The sequence below is a fragment of the Callithrix jacchus genome, chromosome 7 (assembly GCF_049354715.1).
Source record: "Callithrix jacchus isolate 240 chromosome 7, calJac240_pri, whole genome shotgun sequence".
In the NCBI taxonomy this organism is placed as follows: Eukaryota; Metazoa; Chordata; class Mammalia; order Primates; family Cebidae; genus Callithrix; species Callithrix jacchus.
In genome coordinates this window covers 145,480,155-145,506,680 of record NC_133508.1, presented here as the reverse complement: position 1 = coordinate 145,506,680, position 26,526 = coordinate 145,480,155, and the positions used below count along the sequence as shown (strand labels likewise).

At 39.8% G+C, this 26,526-nt stretch overlaps 1 protein-coding gene across 12 annotated transcripts in view; it reads left to right on the top strand.

The window, feature by feature from the left end:
* CDC14A (cell division cycle 14A) overlaps window positions 1-26,526 on the top strand; it is a 194,244-nt gene that overhangs the window by 26,299 nt on the left and 141,419 nt on the right. For 7 of the 12 annotated variants that reach the window (XM_078332648.1, XM_035252283.3, XM_035252281.3 and 4 more), the window contains 2 exons: window positions 6,970-7,045; window positions 23,768-23,860. In XM_078332648.1, coding sequence (XP_078188774.1) covers window positions 23,856-23,860 — 5 coding nt within the window. In that variant the 5' untranslated portion in view covers window positions 6,970-7,045; window positions 23,768-23,855. Of the gene's footprint in view, window positions 1-6,969; window positions 7,046-12,827; window positions 13,003-23,767; window positions 23,861-26,526 lie in introns of all 12 variants that reach the window. The other 5 variants (XM_078332649.1, XM_035252282.3, XM_035252279.3 and 2 more) reach the window with 2 other exon arrangements.

Here is a 26,526-nt window from a genome sequence, read left to right as displayed (position 1 = left end):
TTTTTTTTGTAGTGATAGAGCCTCCCTCTGTTGCCCAGGCTAGTCTCAAACTCCTGAGCTGAAACAATCCTCCTGCTTTGGCCTCCCAAAGTACTATTTTATAAGCATGAGCCACAGCTCCTGGCCTCTTCTGGGATATTTAGTTTGAGATCTTACATTTACATCTTTAATCCATCTTGAATTAATTTTTGTATATAGTGATAGATAGTTTTGTATATAGTGATAGTTTCATTCTTTTGCATTTGGCTAGCCAGCTATCCCAGCACCATTTATTGAATAGGAAATCCTTTCTCCATTGCTTATTTCTGTTGATTTTGTTGCAGATCAGATGGCTGTAGGTGTACAGGTTTATTTCTGGGTCTCTATAATGTTTCATTGTTCTACGTGTGTGTTTTTGTATCAGTTCCATGCTGTTTTGGTTATTGTAGCCTTTGAGTAGAGTTTGAAGTTGAGTAATGCGAAGCCTCCAGCTTTGTTCTTTTTGCTTATTGCTTTGGCTATTTGGCCTTTTTTTTGTTTCATGTGAATTTTAGAATAGTTTTTTTTCCTAATTCTATGAAAAATGGTATTGGTAGTACAATAGGAATAGTGTTGAATCTGTAGATTGCTTTAAACACTACGGCGATTTTAGCCATATTGATTCTTCCAATCCATGAGCGTGGAATAGTTTTTCATTTGTGTCGTCTATGATTCCGTTTAGCAGTGTGTATAGTTCTCCTTATAGAGATTTTTCATCTTAGTTAGATGTATTCCTAGGAATTTTAGGGTCTTTTTTTTTGTGGTTGTTGTAACTGGGATTACATTTTTGATTTGGCTCTTAGCTTGAATGTTATTGATGTATGGAAATGCTACTAATTTTTGTACATTGATTTTGTATCCTAAAAACTTATTGAAGTTGTTTATCAGCTCCAGGAGCCTTTTGGCAGAGTCATTATGATTTTCTAGGTATATAATTATATCGTTAGTGAAAAGAGATAGTTTGACTTATTTTCCTATTTAAATGCCTGTTATTTTTTCTTTGGTTGCTTGCTCTGGCTAGGACTTCTAGTACTATGTTAAACAGGTGTGGTAAGAGTGGGCATCCTGGGCCGGGCACGGTGGCTCAAGCCTGTAATCCCAGCACTTTGGGAGGCCAAGGCAGGTGGATCACAAGGTCAAGAGATCAAGACCATCCTGGTCAACATGGTGAAACCCTGTCTCTACTAAAAATACAAAAAATTAGCTGGGCACAGTGGCATGTGCCTGTAATCCCAGCTACTCAGGAGGCTGAGGCAGGAGAATTGCCAGAACCCAGGAGGCGGAGGTTGTGGTGAGCCGAGATCGCGCCATTGCACTACAGCCTGGGTAACAAGAGTGAAACTCTGTCTCAAAAAAAAAAAAAAAAAAAAAGAGTGGGCATCCTAGTCTTGTTTCATTTCTTAAAGGGAATTCTTCCAGCTTTTTATTTATTCAGTATGATATTGGTTGTCATAGATGGCTCTTATTATTTTGAGATATGTTCCTTTGATGACCAGTTTGTTAAGGATTTTTATCATGAACTGATGTTGGATTTTATCAAAAGCTTTTTCCCTGTCTTTGAGGTGATCACATGTTTTTTATTTTTAATTCTGTTAATGTGGTGCATCACATTTATTGGTTTGCATATGCTGAATCAACCTTGCATTCCAGGAATGAAGCCTACTTATTTGATTGTGATGAATGAACTTTTTGATGTGTTGCCAGATTGGTTTCTTGAGGATTTTTATGGATAACGAATTATTTTTGCTTTCCAAAAATTTGTTCAAAGTGAGTTTAAAAAGCTAAAATAGGCTGGGAGCAGTGGCTCATGCCTGTAAATCCCAGCACTTTGGGAGGCCGAGGTGGGCGGATCACCTGAGGTAGGGAGTTCTAGACCAGCCTGGCCAACGTGGAGAGACCCTGTCTCTACTAAAAATACAAAAAATTATCTGGGCATGGTGACTCATGCCTGTAATACCAGCTACTAGGGAGGCTGAGGCAGGAGAATCGCTTGAACCTGGGAGGTGGAGGTTGTGGTGAGCTGAGATCACACTATTGTACTCCAGCCTGGGCAACAAGATTGAAATTCTGTCTCAACAAACAAGCAAACAAACAAAACAGATGCTGAAATAAGCATAGCTAAAAATTTCAAATTTAACATCAAATTCTACCAGTGTCAATATTCATATTCAAGTAGAAAAAAACAAGGTATATTAGTCAAAAGTGTTGCTTCTGTTAACCCAAGGATAAGAAAATCTCTTCTATAGAAGAAAGGTTACCTTAATCAATGCTGGTAGGTGCAAATTTATATACAGGCATACCATGAAGATACTGCGGGCTTGGTTCTAGACCCCCACAATACAGTAAATACTGCAATAAAGCAAGTTGCACAAGTTTTTCTGGCTTCTCAGTACATATAAAAGTTATGTTTATACTATTCTGTGGTCTATTAAGTGTGTAATAGCATCGTGTCTAAGAAAGCAACGTATATACTTTAACTAAAAATACTTTATTGCTAAAAAATGCTGATGATCATCTGAGCTTTCAATGAGTTGTAATCGTCTTGCTGGTGGAGGGTCTTGCCCCAATGTGATGGCTTCTGATCAGGGTGGTGGTTGCTGAAGGTTGGGGTGGCTGTGGCAATTTCTTAAAATAAGACAACAGTGTGATTTGCCATATTGATTGACTGACTGTTCTTTTCATGAAAGATTTCTCTGTAGCATGAGATGCTATTTGATAGCATTTTACTTAAAGTAGAGCTTTCAAAATGGAAATTAAACCCTGTTGCTGCTTTATTGACTAAGTATGTGTAACATTCTACATTTTTTGTTGTCATTTCAACAATATTCACAGCATCTTCAACAGGAGTAAATTTCATCTCAAGAAACCAGTTTCTTTGCTCACTCATGAGTAAAAGGTGTAAGCATGATAAACTTGAATGAGAAGCAACTCCTCATTCAAGTTTTGTCATGAGACTTCAGTAACTAAGTTAAATCTCTAGGCCCTACTTCTAATTTTAATTCTCTTGACATTTCCACCACATTTGCAGTTACTTCTGTCATTGACATCTTAAACCCCTCCATGTTATCCATGAGGGTTGGAATCAACCAAACTCCTGTGACTGTTAATATGTCGACCTCCTCCCATAACCTTATGAGCCAACCTCTGCTAACCTCATACTTTTGCAGCTTTCTCACTTGTCTTAGCCTCCATAGAATTGAAGCGAATTAGGGCCTTACTTTGGATGAGGCCTTGGCTTAAGGGAAAGTTGTGGCTGGTTTCATCTTCTCTATCCAGATCACCAAACCTTTATTCGTATCAGCAATAAAGCTATTGTGTTTTCTTATCATTCATGTGTTCACTGGGGTAGCACTATTAATTTCCTTCCATAACTTTTTCTTTGCATTCACTGTGTGGCTGTTTGGAGCAAGAGGTTTAGCTTTTGGCCTGTCTTGGCTTTCAACATACCTTCTTCACCAAGCTTAATCATTTCTACCTTTTGATTTAAAGTGAGCTATGTGTGACTTTTCCTTGCACTTGAACACCGAGAGGCCATTATAGGGTTATTAATTGGCCTAATTCAATATTGTTGTGTCTCAGGAAATAGGGGGGCCCAAGGAGAGGGAGAGAGGTGGGGAAACGGCTAGTTGATGAAGTGGTCACAACATACATGACATTTATCAATTAAGTTTGCCATTTTATATGGGTATAGTTTGTGGCAACCTGAAACAATTACAGTGGTAACATCAAAGATCACTGACCATCATAGCAGATACAATAATAATGAAAATTTAAAATACTGGAGAGTTACCAAATGTTGAAGCAGAGACCTGAAGTGAGCACATGCTGTTGGAGAACTGGAACTGATAGGCTTGCTTGGTGCAGGGTTGGCACAGGTTTTCAATTTGTAAAACAATGCCATATCATGAGCATGGTAAAGTGAGGTGCAATCAAATGAGTTATGCCTGTACTCTTCCTTTTGGTTCTTTTGAGTTAGTTTTTATTGACTTGTCTTGGACTTGTCAGTAACGGGGTTGCAGGTATAGTTCATTTTGGATTTGTGGGTATTTTGTTTACAACACAACACCACACTGGGAACTTAAGAAAATGAGTGCAGAACTTTTATTTGAAATCACTGCAGCTTTGCTTCTTTGGCATCTCTGGTTCTTCTTGTGAAGCCTGGGTACAGGGACAACTAAATTTGGTGCCACCTGTAATAATAAGTTCCAGAATATTACCAACTTGCCTAACAGGGACAAGATACACAAGTTCAGTATTCTTTATTTATCTAAGGCAAGTGGCTACTGGCAGACTTTATGTAATGTAATGACATAGTTCTGATAGTGTAATTTGGGTGGCTGCAAAAAAATTAAATGACTAACTCAAAGGTCTTTTGGGGATGGATTTTGGAAATATGTTGGTATTTAGTAAATTTGTGGTCTAGACTAAATTGAACTTAGGGCTTCAATGAACACACTGTTTCATAATGAATTCTCGTTTCTGGTTTTGTATTATGTGTAAGACATTCTTTTTATATGATACAGTCCCTGACGGAGAGACTTACATTGTAGTTGATCACATAGAATCTATACTTGAAATAATTTGCAATATGTGGTGGTATATGTAGTAGACCAAAAGAGTGACTGAGATGGTAAGTTTTGAAAACTCTGAGAGAAAGGTAGTAGTGTTCCCCAGGGTGATTGGAAAGGCTTCATGGAGAAGGTAGTATTTGCACTGGACTTTGAACAAGGTAGAGTGTAGCAGAAAGACAAGGAGGATACTCTAGACAAGAAGAACAATGTGAGTAGAGACTTGGATTAAGAATACATATATATATAGAATATTTGAGAATAAGGAATGGAGATGTTTGTTGGAATGAAGATTTCCTATGGGACCTCTTAGGAGATAAGGTTAGCCTGGAAGCTAGGGGAATGTTGTATAAGGCTTTGATTGCTGGGCCAAGGAGCAGTTACTCTAAAGACAGTAAGAAACCATCAAACATTTTTGAATAGTGGGAGGATATGTGAGAATTGAGACTTTATGAAGATTGTCTGTTGTGAGATACAGGATGATTGGGAAGGGGAGAGAGAAGTTAAAAATACAGATGTGAGATGAAAGGATCTGGACAGGCTGGGCATGGTGGCTCACATCTGTAATCCTAGTGCTTTAGGAGGCTGAGGTGGGTGGATCATGAGGTCAGGAGTTCAAGACCAGCCTGGCCAAGATGGTGAAACGCTGTCTCTACTAAAAATATTTTAAAAAATTAGCTGGATGTGGTGGCATGTGCCTGTAGTCCCAGCTACTTGGGAGGCTGAGGCAGGGGAATCACTTGAAACCTGGAGGGGGAGGTTGCAGTGAGCCAAGATCACACCACTGCACTCCAGACTGGGCAACAGAATGAGATTCCATCTCAAAATTAAAAAAAAAAAAATCTGGACTTCTGTTGGAAAAATAGGAAGAAAAAGGGAAGGGATGAGCCAGAGTAGTAGCTGGTTTGATATATCAGAATTAAATATTTATTTGTTGGCCTGTGGTGATTGAGAGATTTAATGCCTGAGTGATGGGGAGAAGCAAAGTATTTTTTTAGTCTGGAGGGCTGATGTGAAGGAAAGAAGGGTTGAGTTTTAGATATTATGGGTTCCAGGTGACGGAAGGGCCTGTAGATGGTGGATCCAGCAGGTAGCCGAGATGGAGAAGACTGACACCAGCTCTCAAGGGGAAGAGACATCACTTTTCCATAGGATTGTCAGTTAAGTTTGTGACGTTGGCTCAGAGAGGAGATCTACAGATTGATGACTGTATCCTGGAAACGTTAGGGGATGAAGAGAGGGGGAGGAGCCAGTGGGTCTTACAGAAAGTCCATGCAGAATGAAAACTGAAAAATGACCACTGGATTTAAGATACTTGAGAATTGTGAGCTATGTTTGAATGGAATAGTTGGAATCCAAAGTATACAAGTAAGTTTATGACTAAAATATGTGATAAATAAATAAAACGGCCGGGCGTGGTGGCTCAAGCCTGTAATCCCAGCACTTTGGGAGGCCGAGGTGGGTGGATCACGAGGTCAACAGATTGAGACCATCCTGGTCAAAATGGTGAAACCCCGTCTCTACTAAAAATTACAAAAAAATTAGCTGGGCACGGTGGCGTGTGCCTGTAATCCCAGCTACTCAGGAGGCTGAGGCAGGAGAATTGCCTGAACCCAGGAGGCAGAGGTTGCGGTGAGCCGAGATTGCGCCATTGCACTCCAGCCTGGGTAACAAGAGCGAAACTCTGTCTCAAAAAAAAAAAAAAGAAATAAAAGCAAGTAGTACAGGCGGTGTACTTGTTTTATTCCTGTTGGTTCTTTCCTTGCCTGCTCTTCAGTATGTTTACTTAAAGGGTCTGGCAGGCAGATTAAAGGAGGTGGAACTTAAAACTGTCCAACTAGTTGCCTATATATATATATATTTTATTTATTTATTTATTTATTTTTTTGAGTTAGAGTTTTGGCCTTGTTGCCCAGGCTGGAGTACAATGGTGCAATCTTGGCTTACCGCAACCCTCTGCCTCCCAGGTTCAAGCAATTCTCCTACTTCAGCCTCTTGAGTAGCTGGGATTACAGGCATGCACCACCATGCCTGGCAAATTTTGTATTTTTAGTACAGATGGGATTTCTCCATGTTGGTCAGGCTGATCTCAAGCTCCCAGCCTCAGGTCATCCACCTGTCTCAGCCTCCCAAAGTGCTGGGATTACAGGCTTGAGCCAAGGCGCCTGACCACTAGTTCCCTAGAAAGAGACTAGTTAGAGTAACTAGAGGGCGTTAGGATCAAATCATTACTTATTGTACCATGGATCAGTTATGTCATGACCCTTATTCCCTAAGATAATCGAAATTTGATTGTAATTTAACGAAATTAAAGATGAACATTGATGTTACTGAAAATTATATTTTACTTAATATTACACTTTTTGTTTTTCTTGTATCTTAGTTTCTATGCAGACTTTGGACCTCTGAACTTGGCAATGGTGTACAGATATTGCTGCAAACTAAACAAGAAACTAAAAGTGAGTATTGTAGTGAGATTTGTATTTTGGAATTAAAACATTTGAACCATAGGATCTGAGCAGTGGGATTGGTTTGCATACCCCATTTAGTCAAGTGATCTTGATCTTTGGAAATTTATGTGAGTAGTTCACCTAGAATTTGAAAGTGATCCTCCTGATTATACCACAAAGGACATGTTAACCTCTTTCAGTTTTCAGAATGAATTGCATTCAGAATGAGCTGAATGAAGTCACTGGAATAGAGATCTAAGAAAGAAAGCACAAATCCTTTTAGGCTGTTGTTAATGAGTCTCTATCAAATTCCCTCCTAGGATAATTTTTCTAAAACCTTTAGATATGTTTGTAGACACTGTTTCCAAGTGATGAACAGGCTCCTCATAGCTGGAGCTGTGTGCATAACATTTTCTGTTTGGTCAAGATCGAAATTTTGGCGTATTTCTTAAATCTTCTGTGTAGTTAACAGCCAAGTGAGATTGATGAACCAGCAGCGACAGAGAATGAAATTGACCAGAGATGACAATTTGGGTCATACATTTCGTATTCATCGATATTTTTGATTTCACATGGGTATCTGGTTTCCTTTTATGTGGATTTTGGCATGTGACTTTCTTTTTCTTTAAGCATATGAGGAAACTGTCATCTATATTCCTAGTTTTAGTTAATTTTTTTTATCTCACGGAAAGCAATATTTATCTCTTTTTCTTCCAATTTCTAAATGAAGATCTTAACTATTTCAGTTTGAAAGGCAAAATGCTATACAACAGACTCTTAAATATAAATGTTAAATTATAGTGCTCAGGTATTTTACTCTTTCTGCTGGGTAAAATGTTACTAGTGTTACATAGTACAGTCAATGCCTTAGACATATTAACTGTTCTGTGATTATCTTTTGATTTGATTGATTTTTAATGACATTAGGTATAAAAAAAGTCTAATGGAGAATTTCTTATAGAATATGTTGTATCATTATGGATTTATACGTTTTTGCCATTGATTTCAAAGTACAAGGTAGTCATGGGATTATACCAAAAAAATCAATAATCATACGACATATTAGGTTGGTGCAAAAGTAACTGTGGTTTTTACAATGACTTTTAATGTTAAAAATTGCAATTACTTTTGCACCGCCAACCTAATAAAATCTGTTGTACTCAACTTTTATAGGAATTAACTTATAAAGTTGTCTGACTTGAAAAGATACATGTAAATTCCTTTAATTAAGCCAGATCTATTTTTCAGAAAAGAAGCCAGTATTTTAGAAAGTAAAATAGAGGTTTCTGCAATCACCAAGGAAATAATATCTTTTATAAAATGAACTTTTAATGCCTGAGTAAACAAGAAAAGGATAATTAATAAATAATGGAAGTCTATGTTTTTTTGAAGACCAAGGAATTTCTTTGCTGTCTTGATTAGTCATTAGTATGTAGTTAGTATGAATTGGGTATTATAATTAATCTGGGAACGGAGTACTATCTAGGGTAGCCAAAGAGAAAGGAGTCATTATCAGGAAAGTAAAATCACTGGTCTGACTCAGTGTTCTACTTATAGCGGTTGCACAAGAGTAGATTGTTGAGCTGAGACTATTTTTTCTACCATTTTCTACACCGAACAGTATGGGGAAGTATATAAACATAAACGTGTTTCAATGTGCTTTCATTTATAATGCTTCGTTTCCACATTATGGAAGTTTGATAAAGTTTAAACACTCTCCTCGGTTCGTTTTAGTGGTAAGGTAATCTGTTGGATGTCTGGAATGACATATGTAGCTTTAGGACAGTTAATGGGCACTTTCTTACTTGTGGAATTACTGAATTTTAAAAACTCAAATGTTGGGAAGTATGAGTTATCGCAATGAAGCGTACTAAATAGAATCTGTCATTAGGAGAAAAAGATTTACTGTACCAATCCAAAGTTGGAATTGCTTCAGTTTTGTGGAATCTCAGTTTCCTCATCTGTAAAATAGGAATTATAGAGCTCTCACAGGATAGCGGTTGGTATCATATTAGAAAATATATGTGTCTTAGTCTATTTTGCATTGCTATAAAAGAATCCCACAGGCTAGGTATTTTATAAAGAAAAGAGTTTTATTTGGCTCACAGTTCCACAGGCTGTATATGAAGCATGGGACCAACATCTGCTTCTGGTAAGTCCCTCAGGAAGCTTTCACTCAAGGCAGAAGGTGAAGGGGAACCATCATGTCACAGCAACCAAATCTTGGAGGAACTAAGAGTGAAAACTCACTCAATCCCCTCAGAATGGCATTGAGCGGTTCCTGAGGGATCTGCCCCATGACCCAAACACTTCCCATCAGGCCCCGCCTCCAACACTGGGGATTACATGAGATTTGGAGAGAACAAATATCCAAACTATATCAATATGTAAAAACTTTGTATATTTTAAAGTCCTATATGTAATAACGTTACCAGTGTAACGTTTGTGAATTCTGATAGGGAATATAATAGACAGTTTTCTACAAAATTGACGAACACCTGCTTCTCAGCCTTAAAGCTATAGCTTCTATATGGGAAAGCCGTCCAGTATAATTTTAGGAATCTAAATGACCATTTAGTTAAGACTCAGAAAGGGAGGCCTGGCAAAGGTATGTGACTTGCCCAAGGTAGCAGGTAGAGTCAGGGCTAGATTTCATGGCGCTCAACTGCATTTTTTCTGTTTGTCTTTCCCCCACTGGTAGCATCCATAGCCTCTGGTTTACAGTCATCCCTTGTTTACTCTTAGCATTGTCCCAGCTACCTTGCCTTGTTGTCCCATGCTGGCTTTGAGGCTCCTCTGCCTCTTTCATTCCAGTAAGTGTTAGGGTCATTCTGGCTGCTTCACTTCCAGGAACTCAGACTCCAGACTCTCCCCATTGGGAAATGCCCTTGTTACTCACCTTGCACATCTGTCCCTCTCACACTACTGGGATCGCTAGACCTTTAGTCTCCCTGTTCTCTCAGTCCACTGGCACCCTGCTGATGTCTCTTGCCTGCAGACCATGGTCACTTATTTCAGTAAGGTCTTGGGTACTTGGCTTTCTTGCCTTTCCACCTTGCCAGCTCTCACCCTTGGTGTCTTCCCAGTGGATGGTTTCATGCATGAATTTACTGGGAAGCAGCAGTACCCTTGCCACTCCTAGCCTTGCACTTTACTCTGTACCGTGCCAGCTTTTCCATGCATTTGCTCATGAATACCAGTCTGACTGGGATGCCCCTTCCCTCTGGCTTGTTAGCTCTTCATTCTTTAATATCTTGTCCAGCCACCACCCTTTAGGAAGCATCTTCTTGTCCTTTTGGACTGGATTGAGGGTGCCTCCCTTGTTTTCCTGTAATTCTCTGTGCAGATCTCTATCTTTGATGAATTGTAATTATCTGTTTGCATCTGTCTTTCTCACTAGACCATGAGCTTCTAGAGGGTGGGAGGTGGAGGATGTCATGTATCTTTGTGTTCTCAGTGCCCAGTACAGGGAATACAGACACACAAAGATTTCTTTTGACTTTATCATGATCCCCTTGATTTGCAGATCCCCTTTTCTGCTTTTGCTTCCAGAGGTTTCAGAATAGCCTGCCTGCATCCTTCCTGTGTACTGATATCTTAACCCTTTGTTGTCTAAATTTTGCCTTCCCTAGTCTACTGAAACTGCTCTAATAACATCTTAAATGCCAATCTGATGGCATTTGCTGGGTCCTCAAACTCCTTTATTTCTCTGAATAATTTGGCACTGTGTTAACCAGTAACTTTGTCTTAGAATTCTTCTCTTGTGTGATTCCCAATTCTTTTAGGCACATTTTATTTTTTATTTTGGAAATTTTTCTTCCTTCCAAGAAAGCTTGTATTTTTCTTTCTTATTCTATGCTTTATGTAGATAGGTGATATTTTGCTGTACATTTTATACCAATCCCAAATTTCTCATTTTTTATGTTGAAAGGTTTTTTTTTTCCAGTTGATGATTTGAGGTAGTGATTCGTCACTCTTTTTGTGTGCATATGTCCGTGTGCATTCTATTCCCAATGGCCTTATTTTAATTACGTCGATTAGAATGGAAAATTATTCTATCAAACGTGCTTAGATTAAAAATCCAAACATAAAAGCCATCACCACCAACAAAAAACCTACTGCTTATTTAAACTGTACTTTAAAAAATTGTCAGTACTAGGAATTATACAGTAATAGGTTGCTGTTTGCTATTTCCCCCATGATAGGGAAAGCAATAAAAAGAGGGAAGATGCATTGAAGTGAGAACAATTTATAAAATTGTGTATGTTATTTAATGTTAAATGTCATCAATGATTGATAGGCTAGAGCCGGAATTGTTAATCTGGTAATTCAAGGGATCCATAAACCCTTGAAATTATATGTACAATTTTGTATGTATTTACATTTTTCTTCTGGGAGGATTCATGGCTTTACTTCAGGTTCTCAGAGGGATCCTTGGCACAGACAATGCTAAGAACACTGGGCTAAAGTCTTCTGAAAAAGAAGACTTTACTAACAAAAGACAAAGTTGTGGTATTTTGCAAAAACTTAATACATTCCTCAATCTTCTTCTTTTTTTTTTGAGATGGAGGTCTCACTGTGTCACCTGGGCTGAAGTGCAGTGGTGCAGTATAGCTCACTGCAGCCTCAAAGTCCTGGGCTTAGATGATTCTCCCACTTTAGTCAACTGACTAACTGGAACTATAGGTGCACACTGCTTGCTGCATCCCACCCGGCTAATTTTTTTTTTTTTTTTTTTTGGTAGAGGCAGGGACACAGTATGTTGATCAGGCTGGTCTTGAACTTCTGGGCTTAAGCTCTCCTACTGCCTCAGCTTCCCAAAGTGGTGGGATTATAGGCATAAGCCACTGTACCTGGCCATCAATACAGTTTTAATTATTGATTTCATTTTCCTCTGAGAACAATAAAACCCCAGCTTGGAGAAAAAAAAAATCTCTGACAAAAGGGGACATTTTCTAGGGCAGTGCTTTTTTTTTTTTTTTTTTTAATATCTCCTGTTATGAATCAACAGGATAATTACAGTAATCTTGAGGACGATTTTAAACAAGGATTAAAGGAATATTCACAGAAATGTAATTTTAAATTTACAAAACATCCCACATAGTCCTTTCAGGATAAAAGGGGAAGGGAGTGGGCATGATGAAATGAAAGATTGTATTGAAGCATTAGAAGTACCTGGCAGATGGTGGGGCTTAGGAAATGAATGTCCTTGTTGCTGAATGAATCAGTGCCATAATCCTGTCCTGGAAATCAGGCACCAGACACTGTATCAGGTGGTTATATACCCAAGAACTCTTTTGATAGAATGACTAGGCCACCCCATTATAACTACAAAAACATGTTGCGATTTCTTCATGTGGTTCTCTTCTGTTTCTGGCTCATGGGCTTTGTGGGGAAGAAAAGTAAGCTATATTCTGGAGATCTTCACATAACTTAAAGGGGTTCTCAGGGTTCCAAAGCAGTGTCAACTCCCATGGGAGCGAGGTTATAGAGAGTTTGCAAGGCAAGAACCCCTTATGCCCGTAGGAATCCTCAGGCAGGAAGAATCCCGTTTATAGAGAATCCCACATGCCTTCAATTATTGATTATTAACACAATCAAATCATCTTTGTGAGCAACTTTTCTCTGACATTTTGATTTCTACTTTAATCAGATATGCCATTTCATTAATGAAATATATTGGGTTTGAAACAAAATGGGCCACATGGAGACACCTTTTTTTAAAGGAATTATTCAACCTATTTCGTCTTGGCACTAAATAAAAACATAAACCCTATTTTGTTTTGTACAGCCAAAGAAAAATTTCCAGAATATTCCTATCCTGAGAAAGTTGGAGGTAAAACTTGTAAAGGTCATGGCTGCTCACAGGAAGACCTGCTCATTTTATTGCTTTTGCAGTGAGATGACCACTGATTGCTATGGAGATGCTGATTGCTGCGGCCATTACTGGGCTAGCCTAGCCACCTGTAAGAGAATGATGCCTTGGTCATTTCGGTCCCTGTGCTGTGATCTCCTTAATATGACCACCATCACTGATACAACTTGCATGTTTAGGAGGTGCATGGGCTCTGTTTTTATTAAAGAGCATATTATCCAGGCTGCACTAATGTCTTCCTTAGCTCAGGCAGACTGATTCATACAGCTTAATTAAATACAGTGTTCTAACCAAATAACTTGAAGATTTTACTTTTCTGTGTTTCTTTAAATTGACCATTAACTCTTTTTTTTTTTGACTTTGGCTTTGAGCCTAATTGCATCACCTTTTGTTACTGAATGGTTAAGTAGTTTGTGCTCTCCTGACTGAAGCTGAACAAGTGCATGATTTGTATGATTTGTGTTTGTTGCCGTAATCCGAGGGTGGCCTGAGCTATTTGTTATTTGTGCAGCTCGTTATCATTTTCTTCTCTCTCCAAGTTGCTGTGGCTTGTTTTTTTTTTTTTTTTTTAACAAGGAGTGATCTCACTAGAATGTAACCTTTCATATAGCTTTTCTTTCCAAGATAGACAATGTTTAGGCTCAATACCCTTATCTTACTTTGTATTGTTCTATAATAGCAGTCATTGTACTTTGGTTCATAAGTACCATGAAATATTCATGATATACACTTGTGATTTACATAATGGGGCAAAACTTTGACTCTCAGGTAAGTAATACAGAAATTTCTATAGGTTTGATTATGTTAATTGATGGATATTCAATACTAAATTCCACCTTTTATCTAAATTATTTTGCCTTTTTAAATAAAACACACATTGTACCTATAATTAAGATCATTTTGTTGGTCCTTGTGTGGTGTAAATGCATCCCTCTACAGTTACTCTCTTCTGTTTGTAATAAGCCTTGGCCATTATTTTGCATCAAATATTCATTAGCCTTTGAGGTTAGAGAGTAGGTTTCTTCTCCCCTTGCCACCGCGTTGCCCAGCAAAGTGTTTGACACACAACAGCTGCTCCATTCATGCTGATGGCACCCATAGAACCTTTTCAGCCACAGTATCCTGGCACCCAGATTTAGCAAACTGGTCACCTGTGGTCTGCATTCTGTCCACAGATACGTTTTCTTGAGCAGAAACTCTGCTTAACAAAATTTTAATTCATAGTCAACATCTGCAGTTTCTGAAAGTTTCCATTTTGGCTTCTTTTAAATATTGCAATCTGACCATTCTGCACTCAGATTCCTTCATGCGAGCAGTAGGTTGGAGCTTAGTGTGCTTTGGATAGGGAATGCTTTTTTTTTGTTGGGGGGGAGGAGTGTGAGGAGAATGCTTTTCTTGTTTGCCAGCTGCTCCATTTCAGATTCTTGGCACCTGAGAACATCTGAATTTGGAGCTTCTGGAATAATGACATTTAGGGCCTCTTAATTATGGAATCATTAAAGGAACTTGTTCCTAAGGTGTTATCACCTGTAATGCATGAGTTTATAAGGTTTGCTGAGGAATCTGGGGAAATGTGTTTTTTGTAAAATGCTTTTAAAAGGCTTATTGTATGATTTAGAGTTCCTTTTTGAGAGAATATAGAGTTCTTTTGGGCCTATTTGACCAGATGGACAGTGTTTTAGCTTCCATATAAAAGATTCCCAAGGCTGGGACCAGTTACATATTTATGTAGTGCTTCTCCAAAATTTAGCCATATCTTAGTGTAGTGTACACATTTCAGTGTGCAGTGTCTGGGCCAACAGTGTCAGTATTATTGGAAAACCTGTTAGAAATGTAAATTCTCAGGCCCTACTGAATCGGAAATTCTGGAGGTGAGGCCCACAATCTGTGTTTTAATAAACGCCACAGGTGATTCTGAGCCAATCTGTTAAGAGAATGAAATATAATACAATAATAATATAATATGGTGTAGAGTTACATTTAGTTATTTCTGAAAAGTCTTAGAACTATTGACCAATTCAACTTGAGAATTATTTAAATTCTGAATCATGAAGCTTGTTATGGCCTCATAATTAAGATTTACACAAATTATCAGGCTCAGTGAGAAAGCTCTGGATTGATCCTCCTTACTACTCTTGCCATATAGATGTTCATCCAAGGCCCTGTCTGGCTCTGGGTTTGTGTTTTCCTTGTAAAACACAGTATGCTCATTATATATTAGCCTTGCCCAGGACCCCTAGTCGGGGAGACATTATGTGTCTGTTTAAACTGGACTCCTCTGGCACCATTCCTATTACTTTGGAAAATGGTAAAATGTCACAAGTGACCCATAAATACAATGTGTTGTGGTTATTATAGAGGGCTGACTGTGTCCACTTAAGTTTAGAAAGTTAAGAAGGGTATTTGCTTTGTAATCCCTGCACTTTGGGAGGTTGGGGTGGGCAGATCACTTGAGGTCAGGAGTTCAAGACCAGCCTGGCCAACATGGTGAAACCCCATCTCTACTAAAGATACAAAAATTAGCCAGGTGTGGTGACACGTGCCTGTGGTCCCAGCTACTCAGGAGGCTGAGGCACGAGAATCTCTTGAACCTGGGAAGTGGAGGTTGCAGTGAGCCAAGATTGCACTCCTGCATTCCAGCCTGGGTGACAGAGTGAGACAGTCTCAGAAAAAAAAAAAAAAAAAAAAAAAAAAAGGACTGGGTGTGGTGGCTCATGTCTGTAATCCCAGTACTTTGGGAGGCTGAGGTGGGCGGATCACGAGGTCAGGTGTTCAAGACCAGCCTGGCCGACATAGTGAAACCCTGTCTCAACTAAAAGTACAAAAAAATTAGCCGGGTGTGGTGGCACACGCCTGTAGTCTCAACTACTCGAGAGGCTGAGGCAGGAGAATCACTTGAACCTGGGAGGTGGAGGCAGTGAGCTGAGATTGCACCATTGCATTCTAGCCCGGTGGACAGTGCAAGACTCAATCTCAAATAAATAAATAAATAAAGAAGGGTATTTGCTCCAGTTTCAAGATAGAAATCAAAACATAAGGTGGATAGTGGCTGGCTGCAGATTGTGATTTGTAGTGGGTCATGCACTGTGCTGCTACAAAGCTGCCAAATAGTCCAGAGGTCTTAGAGTCCAGAGGTCTTAGTATTCTTTCTGTGATCTTCTCTCTCTCTTTTTTTTTGGAGTTGGAGTCTTGCTCTGTCTCCCAGGCTGGAGTGCAGTGGCGTAATCCAGTGGCTTAGTGCAACCTCTGTCTCCCGGGTTCAAGTGATTCTCCTGCCTCAGCCTCTCGAGTAACTGGGACAACAGGTGTGTGCCACTGCACTTGGCTAAGTTTTTGTATTTTTAGTAGAGACAGGGTTTCACCATATTGGCCAGGCTGATCTCAAACACCTGACCTCATGATTCACCCGCCTTGGCCTCCCAAAGTGCTGGGATTACAGGTATGAGCCACCGCGCCTGGCCCGATCTTCTCTCTTACATTTACACTGTATTCATTGGAATTGACCAATTTTAAACCTCACTTTGCTATTGCACACAGTGTTTTTGTAACCTATGAGCTTCTTGTGTAAAGTAAAAAATAATCTGTAATAGAGCAGATAGCTCACTGAAAGCCTGTGGCTAAGGCATAACCTTGCAGTGTGTTCCTTGAAGGGCCCAGTCATCATACCTGGTCACAGAGGAGACAGACCAGAGTAGGGAAGAGGTCACTGTCCAATTTAAAGGCATGATATTCTTCTGATATTAGGGCAGAATCTGAGACTCATACATAGAGTCCTTATTGTCTCCAAACTGTGACTTTGTCTGCATGGTAAAGTACTTGATGAAAGATCTCAAAAGGGAAGTTAATGTTCCATAGACGATACTGCAGTCATGGGTGTCTCCACTGGGTAGTATTGCTTCTTCTAGGGTGCTTTGATTATGTAATAGTTTTTTTTTTTTTTTTGGGGGGGGAAGAAGGCAGGAAGGGAGGGAAGAAGGACGGTAGGGAGGAAGGAAGGGATGAAGGAAGGAAGGAAGGAAGGGAGGAAGCGGGGAGGGAGGGAAGAAGGACGGTAGGGAGGAAGGAAGGGATGAAGGAAGGAAGGAAGGAAGGGAGGAAGCGGGGAGGGAGGGAGGGAGGGAGGGAAGGGAAGGAAGGAAATCAAGCAATGAGAGAGACATTGCCGACCTGGATCTAGAGGTTTACAAGTTGATTTCTTTTTTTTTGAGAGAAGGAAAGAAAAAAAAAATAAGTAAAGGAGAGGAAGAAAGAGGAAGAGAAAGAGGGAGAGTAAATGGAAATATTGCTTTATTTTGAAAAAAATTGAGTATTAATAATGGCCAATCTATGTTTCATTTAAACTTATGGGTAGGTGTGATGTGGTATTGACAAGAATGTATATTTTGTGTATTTGAAGTGGAGAGCTCTATGAATATTTATTAAGTTTACTTGTTCCGGATCTGAGTTCGAGTCCTTGATATCCTTATTAATTTTCTGTCTCATTGAATCTAAGTCTCGTATCTGGGTATTAGGATCGTTAGCTCTTGTTGTTGCATTGATCCTTTTACCACTATATCTTTGTTGCTTTAAAATCTATTTTCTCCGATACGAGAATTGCAACTCCTGCTTTTTATTTATTTATTATTTATTTTTGCTCTCCATTTGGTTGGTAAATCTTTCTCCATCCCTTTGTTTTGAGTCTTTGTGTATCCTTGCATGTGAAACAGGTCTGGATGTAAAATGCCATTGGTTTTGGCTGTGTCTTTTGATTGGAGGATTTAGTCAATTTAAATTTAGGGTTACTGCCATTTGATGTTGACTGGCTGTTTTATCCATTCGTTGGTGTAAATTCTTCTTTATGTTGGTGCTCTTTACTTTTTGGTGTATTTTTAGAAAGGCTAATACTGGTTGTTTCTTTCTGTGTGTAATGCTTCTTTCAGAAGCTCTTGTAAAGCAGGCCTGGTGGTAATAAAATCTCTGAGTTCTTGCTTGTTCATAAAAGATTTTATTTTTCCTTCAGTTGTGAAGCTTAGTTTGGCTAGATATGAAATTCTGGGCTGAAGGTTCTGTTCTTTGAGGATGTAGAATATTGGCTCCCACTCTCTTCTGGCCTGTAGAGTTTCTGCTGAGAGATCTGCTGTAAGTCTGATAGGCTTGCCTTTGTGGGTTATCCGACCTTTCTCTCTGGCTGCCCTTAGTATCCTCTCCTTCGTTTCAACCCTGGTGAATCTAACGATTATGTGCCTTGGGGTTGCTCTTCTTGAGGAATATCTTTGTGGTGTTCTCTGTATTACCTGGGGTTCTCTGTATTACCTAAACTGCTTTGCTAGTTTAGGAAAATTTTCCTGAATAATATCCTGAAGGGTATTTTCCAGCTTGGATTCATTCTCTCCGTCGCATTCAGGTACACCTATCAAACGTAAATTTGGTCTTTTCACATAGTCCCACATTTCTTGGAGACTTTGCTCATTCCTTTTTATCCTTTTTTCTCTAATCTTTTCTTCACGTTTTATTTCATTAAGTTGGACTTTGACCTCTGATATCCCTTCTTCTGCTTGAACAATTCGAGTGTTTAAACCTGTGCATACTTCTCGGAGTTCCTGTATTGTATTCTTCAGTTCCATTAATTCACTCTTACTCCGCTCTAAGTTGTCTATTCTCAATAGGATTTCATCAAACCTTTTTTCAAAGTTCCTAGTTTCTTTACGTTGGGCTACAACTTGGTCTTTTAACTCACCGAAGTTTCTTATTATCCATTCCTTGAAGAGTGATTCTGTCATTGGGATGCGCTCGTTCTCCATCAAGCCTTGTTCCCTTGTCGATGTGGAACTGTGATCATCTTTAGAGGAAGAGGCGTTCTGATTTTGAGTATTCTCAGCCTTTTTACGCTGGTTTCTTCCCGTCATTGTAAATTTATCCTCCTGTCTCTTTGAAATTACCAACTTTCAGATTAGGTCTCTTGAGTGGACGTCCAGGTTGTTAGTTCCCAGGGCCAGAGCAGCGGCGTTAAAACTGATGGTGCTTTTCTGCCCAGGATTCTCCTGTCTGGCTTCCTTCTTGTGTCCGTAGTAGGCGACTCTGCCTTCCTGGGGCTCCAAACCTCAGTCAGAAGGGAAACCGGTCCTGTTTACTCTGCGCCGAGCGCTGCCGCGCCGAGGTGCCGTCACAGCCGCTGCCTGGCTCTGGTGTCGCGCTGGGGACCCGGGCCGGTCCTCCGAACCTGTTTACTTTGCTCCGAGAGCTGCCGTGCCAAGGTGCCAGCGGAACCGCTGCACCGGCCACGAGAGTCGCGCTGGCCACCCGTGTGTTTCCTCCACTGGGGGATCTCCTGCTCCATGAGCGACCAGAATTTGTCTGAAAGTGAGGCGTCCTCTAGTTCTCCGTGCCTTCCCTGAGAGCTGCAATCCCGGGATGTTAGCGATCGGCCATCTTGGATCCTTATCTTTTTTTTTTTTTTTTTTAAATACCGAGTCTTTCTCTGTTGCCCAGTCTGGAGTGCAGTGGTGCGATCTCAGCTCACTGCAACCTTTGCCTCCCGGGTTCATGTGATTCTCCTGCCTCAGCCTTCTCAGCAGCTGGGACTACAGGCACCAGCCACCACGCCCAGCTAACTTTTGTACTTTCAGTAGAGACAGGGTTTCACCATATTGGCCAGGCTGGTCTTGAACTCCTGACCTCGTGATTCACCTGGCTCGGCCTCCTGAAGTGCTGGGATTACAGGTGTGTGCCACTGTACCCAGCCTATGTAATAGTTTTTAAGTGGGGGGCATGCTTAACATTTGAAAGGAAAAGCATTAAAGAGTTTTTTTTCTTTTTAAATTTCAGCCCATTCAGCTGATATAAAACATCAGCTAAACAGTTTGACAAAATACATTGTTATGCCTCAAATTTTTATTTTAATACCAAAATATCTCCTCTGTTGAACAGCATCACTGATACACAACTGTGGGCCAGATGACCAGAAGAGGGAGGCCCAATTGTGAAAGGAAAGACATTAGCATAAGGCCTAATTTTGAGATTAGCAAATTTTAACATTACTTAGGAAATTAGGACAGGTCTAATTTTGAGATTAGCTGATTATTCTCTGCTCTCATTCACTTTGAATTCATTTTGATTCCTTGAGTGAGAGAACTCAACTCTCAGGGATTTGACCTAGGAGATATTGGCCAAGCTTCACGAAGCAGGAAATCATTTTTGGCTGAAGTGCTTTTGAAACTTAACTGAGGAAACTGAATTCCAAAAATATCTAAGCAAAGTAAATGCTAGAAGCTTTAAACATTTTCCTAAAAATCAGGCAGAAAGCTCTAAAAAAAAAAAGTTATGTTTGCTTCCTGTAGGCAGTTTCTCATAGGAAAGACTTTTAAAGTTTCTAGGAAGATTTTGTGAGACCATTCTTTATCTGATGTAATTTAGGAAAGCTTATGAAGTTTAAGCATTCTTCTAAAATCTTTAAAATGTTAACTTGTATTATATTTACTTAAAGAATATTTATAGCCATACAGTGAAAAGAAAGTCTTCCTCAGAATTCTGTCCTTTCGCTTTTACAGTTCATATTCTGTATACTTTAGAATGAGAGACAGAGAAAACAAAAAACAAGCAAATACAAAAAATTCTACTCCCCAGCCCCCTCCAAAAAAAAAGAAAAATCCCAAGGAAGAAATCAGCATCAGTGATGAAGGAACATCAGTATGACTTGTTCCTTTCGGAAGTAGATTTGTAAAATAAATGCGTTGCACGTTATTAAACAATGGCAGTCGTTTGTTATAAAACCTAAATTCTTAGTAGAAAAGAGCATTGAAAAAGGTAATCCAGACTTGAAGATAGACTATTGATATTTTCTTCCCCACAGGTATCTTAGGGAACTAGGAACCGTAAATAGTGAGAGGCGGGGAGCCAGAAGAGCGTTGAGTCCCTGTGCTCAGTCTGACTCATGTATATTGAGAGCCTCGCCCTGTGTAAGGCAGCATTTTGATATTTGTGATTCAGAGATGATAGGAGATGCTTAGGTCTGAAGAGCCTTTATTTCCTTTTTGTTAAATCAAACATAACTTACTGATGGAGAACAAATAAGTGGCAAAACCATCCAACCACCCAACAGACAATGAAATAAAACAGAGAGGGCTGGGTGCGGTGGCTCAAGCCTGTAATCCCAGCACTTTGGGAGGTCGAGGCGGGTGGATCACGAGGTCAAGAGATCAAGACTATTCTGGTCAACATGGTGAAACCCCGTCTCTACTAAAAATACAAAAAAATTAGCTGGGCATGGTGGCACGTGCCTGTAATCCCAGCTACTCAGGAGGCTGAGGCAGGAGAATTGCCTGAACCCAGGAGTCGGAGGTTGCGGTAAGCTGAGATCGTGCCATTGCACTCCAGCCTGGGTAACAAGAGTGAAACTCCATCTCAAAAAAAAAAAAAAAAAAGAAATAAAACAGAGAAAGGGAACGTTCAGGCAGTCAGTAGTTCCAAATTGAGAAAGCAAGGAGTCAAGTGTCAGCACCATTAGTTGTAACCTTTACATTCCTAGGTAACCTCAGTGCATCAACTCCACTGAGCTGAGTTAAATGCTGTGCTTTTGTTCCTCTCTTTATTTCAAGGGAGTATTTGTGTAAACCTGTCAGGAAATAAGGGCATGGGCAGTAAGAGACTTTCTTTGAGTCAAATACTAATTTTTTTTGTTTGTTTGAGACAGAGTCTTGTTCTATCACCCAGGCTGGACTGCTGTGGTGTGATCGTGGCTCACTGCAGCTTCCATTCCCTGGGCTTAAGTGACACTCCTACCCATTTCTTTTTGCAGAGATGAGGTCTTGCTGTGCTGCCCAGGCTGGTCTCAAATTCCTCTCCCTAAGTGATTCTCCCGCTTTGGTCTCTCAAAATGTTGGAATTATAGGCATGAGCCACCACACCTGGCCTCACATACTAATTTTTAAAAGTTTAATGAAAAGGCCACTACCGGCTGGATGTCATGGCTCATGCCTGTAATCCCAGCACTTTGGGAGGCCAAGGCAGGTGGATCACTTGAGCCCAGGAGTTCAAGACCAGCCCAGACAACAAGGCGAGACCTCGCTTCTACAAAAAATACAAAATTTAGCTGGGCATGGTGGCATGTGCCTGTGGTCCCAGCTACTCAGGAAGCTGAGGTGGGAGGATCGATTGAGCCCAGGAGGTCAAGGCTGCAGTGAACCAAGATCACAACACTGCACTCTAGTCTGGGTGTTAGGTGACAGAGCAAGACCTCTCTCTCTCTCCTTCTCTCTCTCTCTCTCTCTCTCTCTCTCACACACACACACTACACAGACACACAGACACACACACACACACACACACACACACACACACAAAGATAAAAGGGCATTATTATTTTCAAATAATGTGATTCTAGGCGTTCAAGACCAGCCTGGTTAACATGGTGAAACTCCATCTCTACTAAAAATACAAAAATTAGCTGGGCGTGGTGGTGGGCTCCCGTAGTCCCAGCTGCTTGGAAGGCTGAGGCAGGAGAAAGGCTTGAACCTAGGAGGCAGAGGTTGCAGTGAGCCGAGGTGGTGCCACTGCACTTCAGCCTGGGCAACAAAGCGAGACTCTGTCCCCTGCCCTCCGACCCCCCAGTGTGATTTTTGGTTATTGAAGAGATGTGTGACTTGGAGTGATGAAGATTTCCTGGCTCATTGAAGGGATGAAGTGTAGCTACGCTTTCTGTGGTTACATGGTAAAGCCAGAGTGTTACAGTTTCATCTTAGAACAGGCTTCAGAGACGGAAGAGTGTTTTTTTCACTGTAGACAATAGCAGGGTCAAGAAAAGCACATAGTTGAGCTTTTTTTTAAAGGGGTTCTAAAAGCAGGAATTTTCTGTGTGTTGTAGTCAATGTATGAGATAGAAAAACTGCTTTTTTATTCAATGTGAATTTATACACAAATATTGAAATGTACTTTTGTGCCTGTTTTTTTTTTTGCCAGCCCGTTAGAAACAGTTGATGTGCCTATATTTTGAAAATGAATTGTCAAAATATGTAAATTTTGGAAAGTGAGGAAATCAAGCAGATTTCATTGAGTTGCATTTGTGTTCTCATTGTCCTATACTTGAGTTTCGATTAATGATTTTATTTGATTTTACCAGATCTTTTTGCCATTTGTTTGCATGTTTAGCATGTGTACAACATGCTATGCTGATTACTTTGAACTTAGTTAAATACCTGAGCATGCGGCATACTGCCTGGCATATAGCAGGTGCTTAATAATTGTTTGAATTCATGAATTTAATGGATGGCTATGATAATGTGTTGTATTAAGATATTTGCTGATATAATTTTTTTGATGATCCATCTTTTTCCATTAATCATGTATTTTCAGATGTTAGAAGGGGTTTGTTATGGAACCTCCCAGAAATAAAATAATTAATATCAATCTTTAAAAATTAGATTTTTTTTAGCAATCACAGTAGAGTGATTGACATTTAAAAAAAATTGTGTTATATTAAAACTATAGTAAACATTCCTGGAAGTGGGAGTGGCAGCAGGTAGGGAGTGAAAAAGGGCAAAGAGACTTTCTGTAGAAAATTAAGAATAAATCATCACAAATGTTTCCTGATAATAGATATGTGAATAATTTAATTATTTTCCACCATATTAGTTTCTCCTCTTGGAGAGAAAGATACTCATTATATTGTCGATTCTTACATTATGTTTGGGCTGTACAAAGTCTGAGCTAGCAATTCTCCACCCCTCAAATACCCATGTTCAAATGCTGAAGAAATTAAAGTGGAAAGTTGTTGCATTTTATGGGTTGTCGTGCATCTTGAAGGTTAGGAGATGATGTTTGCCTTCTGTATATGTTAACATTGTCTCTATGGTTACATTAACTCTTTAATCTCCTCTTTCTAGTCATACAGTTTGTCAAGAAAGAAAATAGTGCACTACACCTGTTTTGACCAACGGAAAAGAGCAAATGCAGCATTTTTGATAGGTGCCTATGCGGTAAGTACTTTCTTCGTGATTATTTTCTGTAATCAGGCCAGTGAAATGCTAACACTGTCAGAGAAAATCCAGACCAGTTTTTCAGTGGGATTGAGAGATAGTGGAGATGATTAGCAGCCTGGGAATTGATCTGTAGTAGGAAATGTGGACTAGCCGTGGTGGGGTGTTTACTCTTTAGATTTTATTTTCTAGTAGTTAGCGAGAGAATCTTGGAACTGCAATATGTAGCTTGAATTCCACAGTTGTATGGTGTCTTAATAAAAAGAATAGTACCAAGGATATTTCTAGGAAAAAAATGTGTGTGTGTGCATGTGTGTATGTTTAAATGAATGAAATATTATGGAAGGTTTTTAAAGACTATTGAAGTGTTCCTTTTTTGGGAGTAGAGGAAATCCTAGATTGCACAGGGGAGGATTGTTATTATTTTTATCAATCCATTCATTTATACAATTGTTTGTGGTAGGCAAACTGAATATAAATCCTGCATATATTATAGCTTCCCTAATACCTAGATAAGACTTTTCTAAAACTAATTTCAATTAGAAATTTTGTTCTCTGCGGGTACTAACATGTCAGTATGAATTCCACATGACCATGCTACGGAGTTTTAGAGTGGTGATTCTGGAATTTTCTGTGTATGCTGTGATTGGGCAAAAGCTTAGGAAGGAGAAACCATCAGGGGTAAAACATACTTGCAGGAGTATGTGTGACAACCAGTTAGGAATATGCTGGTTTCAAGGCAGGGAGCAGAGAGGTGTCATTTCCCCTCATTCTTGGGGAGGGCTCGTGTTCCTCTGAATCCCTGGAAGCAACACTGCTGAGTGACCTTTAAAGGGCCTCATTCAAAGGACCTTGAAGGAAGAGGGCACCAGCTACTAGACCTCAAATTCTGCCCCATCATCCCAAAAGCTCAGCAGTATTGCTGGAAAAGCTGTCAGCTGTTGCAGGGGGCAGGCTGAGAAGAGTGGCAGGCTGTCAGCCAGGCTGCAGGCTGGGGCCCTCCCTTCTAGCACTGAGGTGCCGAGCCCTGCCACTTTTTGTCCTGTGATGTGACTGCCTTGGGCCATCCTTTGTGGTAGCATTCTTTCTTGCTCTGTAAATAGCATGATAAACTACAAGGAATAGTGGCTAAGAGTCAGAAAAACATGTTTTTTGTCTAGAAGGGCTCTGTGATGATGGACTTTATCTCTTTCAGCTTTATTTAGTTTCCTTATCTGCAAAATGAGAGGGTTGGATGTAATGACCCCTACATTTCCTTTCAATTCTTAGGATACTAAGATTATTTGTAGTGCCAGCCAGGCTATTGCTTTTATTTTAAGCACATACATGAAAAGCTGGCAGTTAGCATGAAGATTCAGTGAAGTGCTGATAAGCTGAATATTTTTTACCTTACATTTATAATGACTACTCATTTGAAATTGATGATTGACACTGTGATTGAAATATGGAGAGAGTCTGTACTAATTTCTGGATTCAAGCCCTGTAAACAAATGTGTTTTTCCTGCAGGGTTTTGTGATACTTTGTAAGCATGTTATTTGTGGAGCCTTTCTCATAAAGGATTGCCAGCAAGAAGAGGTCATTTGCTGCTCTTCTCGTTTCTTTGTTTTTTATGTGTGTGACCAAATGATTTTTATTCATATACATCTGGTTCCTCTGCCTAAAGTGTTCAGAGCGGGTTCAGCACATATTAAGCTTGATATAAGTTACTCTGATGATGGTGATAACGACGACTCTGTGTAGTCACTGTGTTTCTGAAGTCTTGCTTGGTAATCAACAATGTGTTTAGAACTATCTCTTTATTAGACCAAGTCATAAACCAAAAGTTTCCAACTTCCTGTACATGTTGAAAGCTTTAAGTAAAGATCATTGGATACAAAACATTGCCCACATAGCTCAAAATTAATTCTGTGACATAATATTATTCTGAAGTCATACTTATTTTGAAAGCCTAAGGGAATTTTTCATGGCTATAAAAATACCACCAAGCTAGACATTTTAATTCTGATGAGGTATACAAATAGAATTACTACAGCAGCCCACACATTCTGTGATTTCTAAATATTTACACATCGATAGTTTTGGGAAGATGCTGTTGTCCTTTACAGTTTACATGCCTTTTGTGAAAGCCCACCTTTTCTTTCACCTGCATTCTGGGGACCTCAGGTTTGCCCTACTCTTCTCATTTTTTTATCCATTTTTCCCTCCCTTGCATCTTCCCCTTGCATCTTCTCTCTCTTCTTTCCGTATTTATTTATTCATTGAGACTGAGTCTTGCTGTGTATCCCAGGCTACAGTGCAGTGGTATGATCGTAGCCCACTCTATCCTCAGACTCCTGGGCTCAGGAGATCCTCCTCTTCCAGCCCTCCCTAGAAGGTGGGACTGCAGGTGTGTGCCACCACACCCAGCTAATTTCATTTTATTTTTATAGTGATAGTGCCTTGTTTTGTTGCCCAGGCTGGCTTTAGGACTCTTGGCCTTAAGTGATCCCCTGCTCTATCCTCCCAAAGAGCTGAGATTACAGATGTGAGCACCACACCCAGTCTCTTCTTTCCTTTTTAGCACCTATTCTTCCTGTTTTGTTTAGTGTGGTTCTTTATTTCATTAGGTTGCCTCTAGAACTTTGAAAGAGTTATAATAGATGCATTGAGCTTGTGATAAAATACT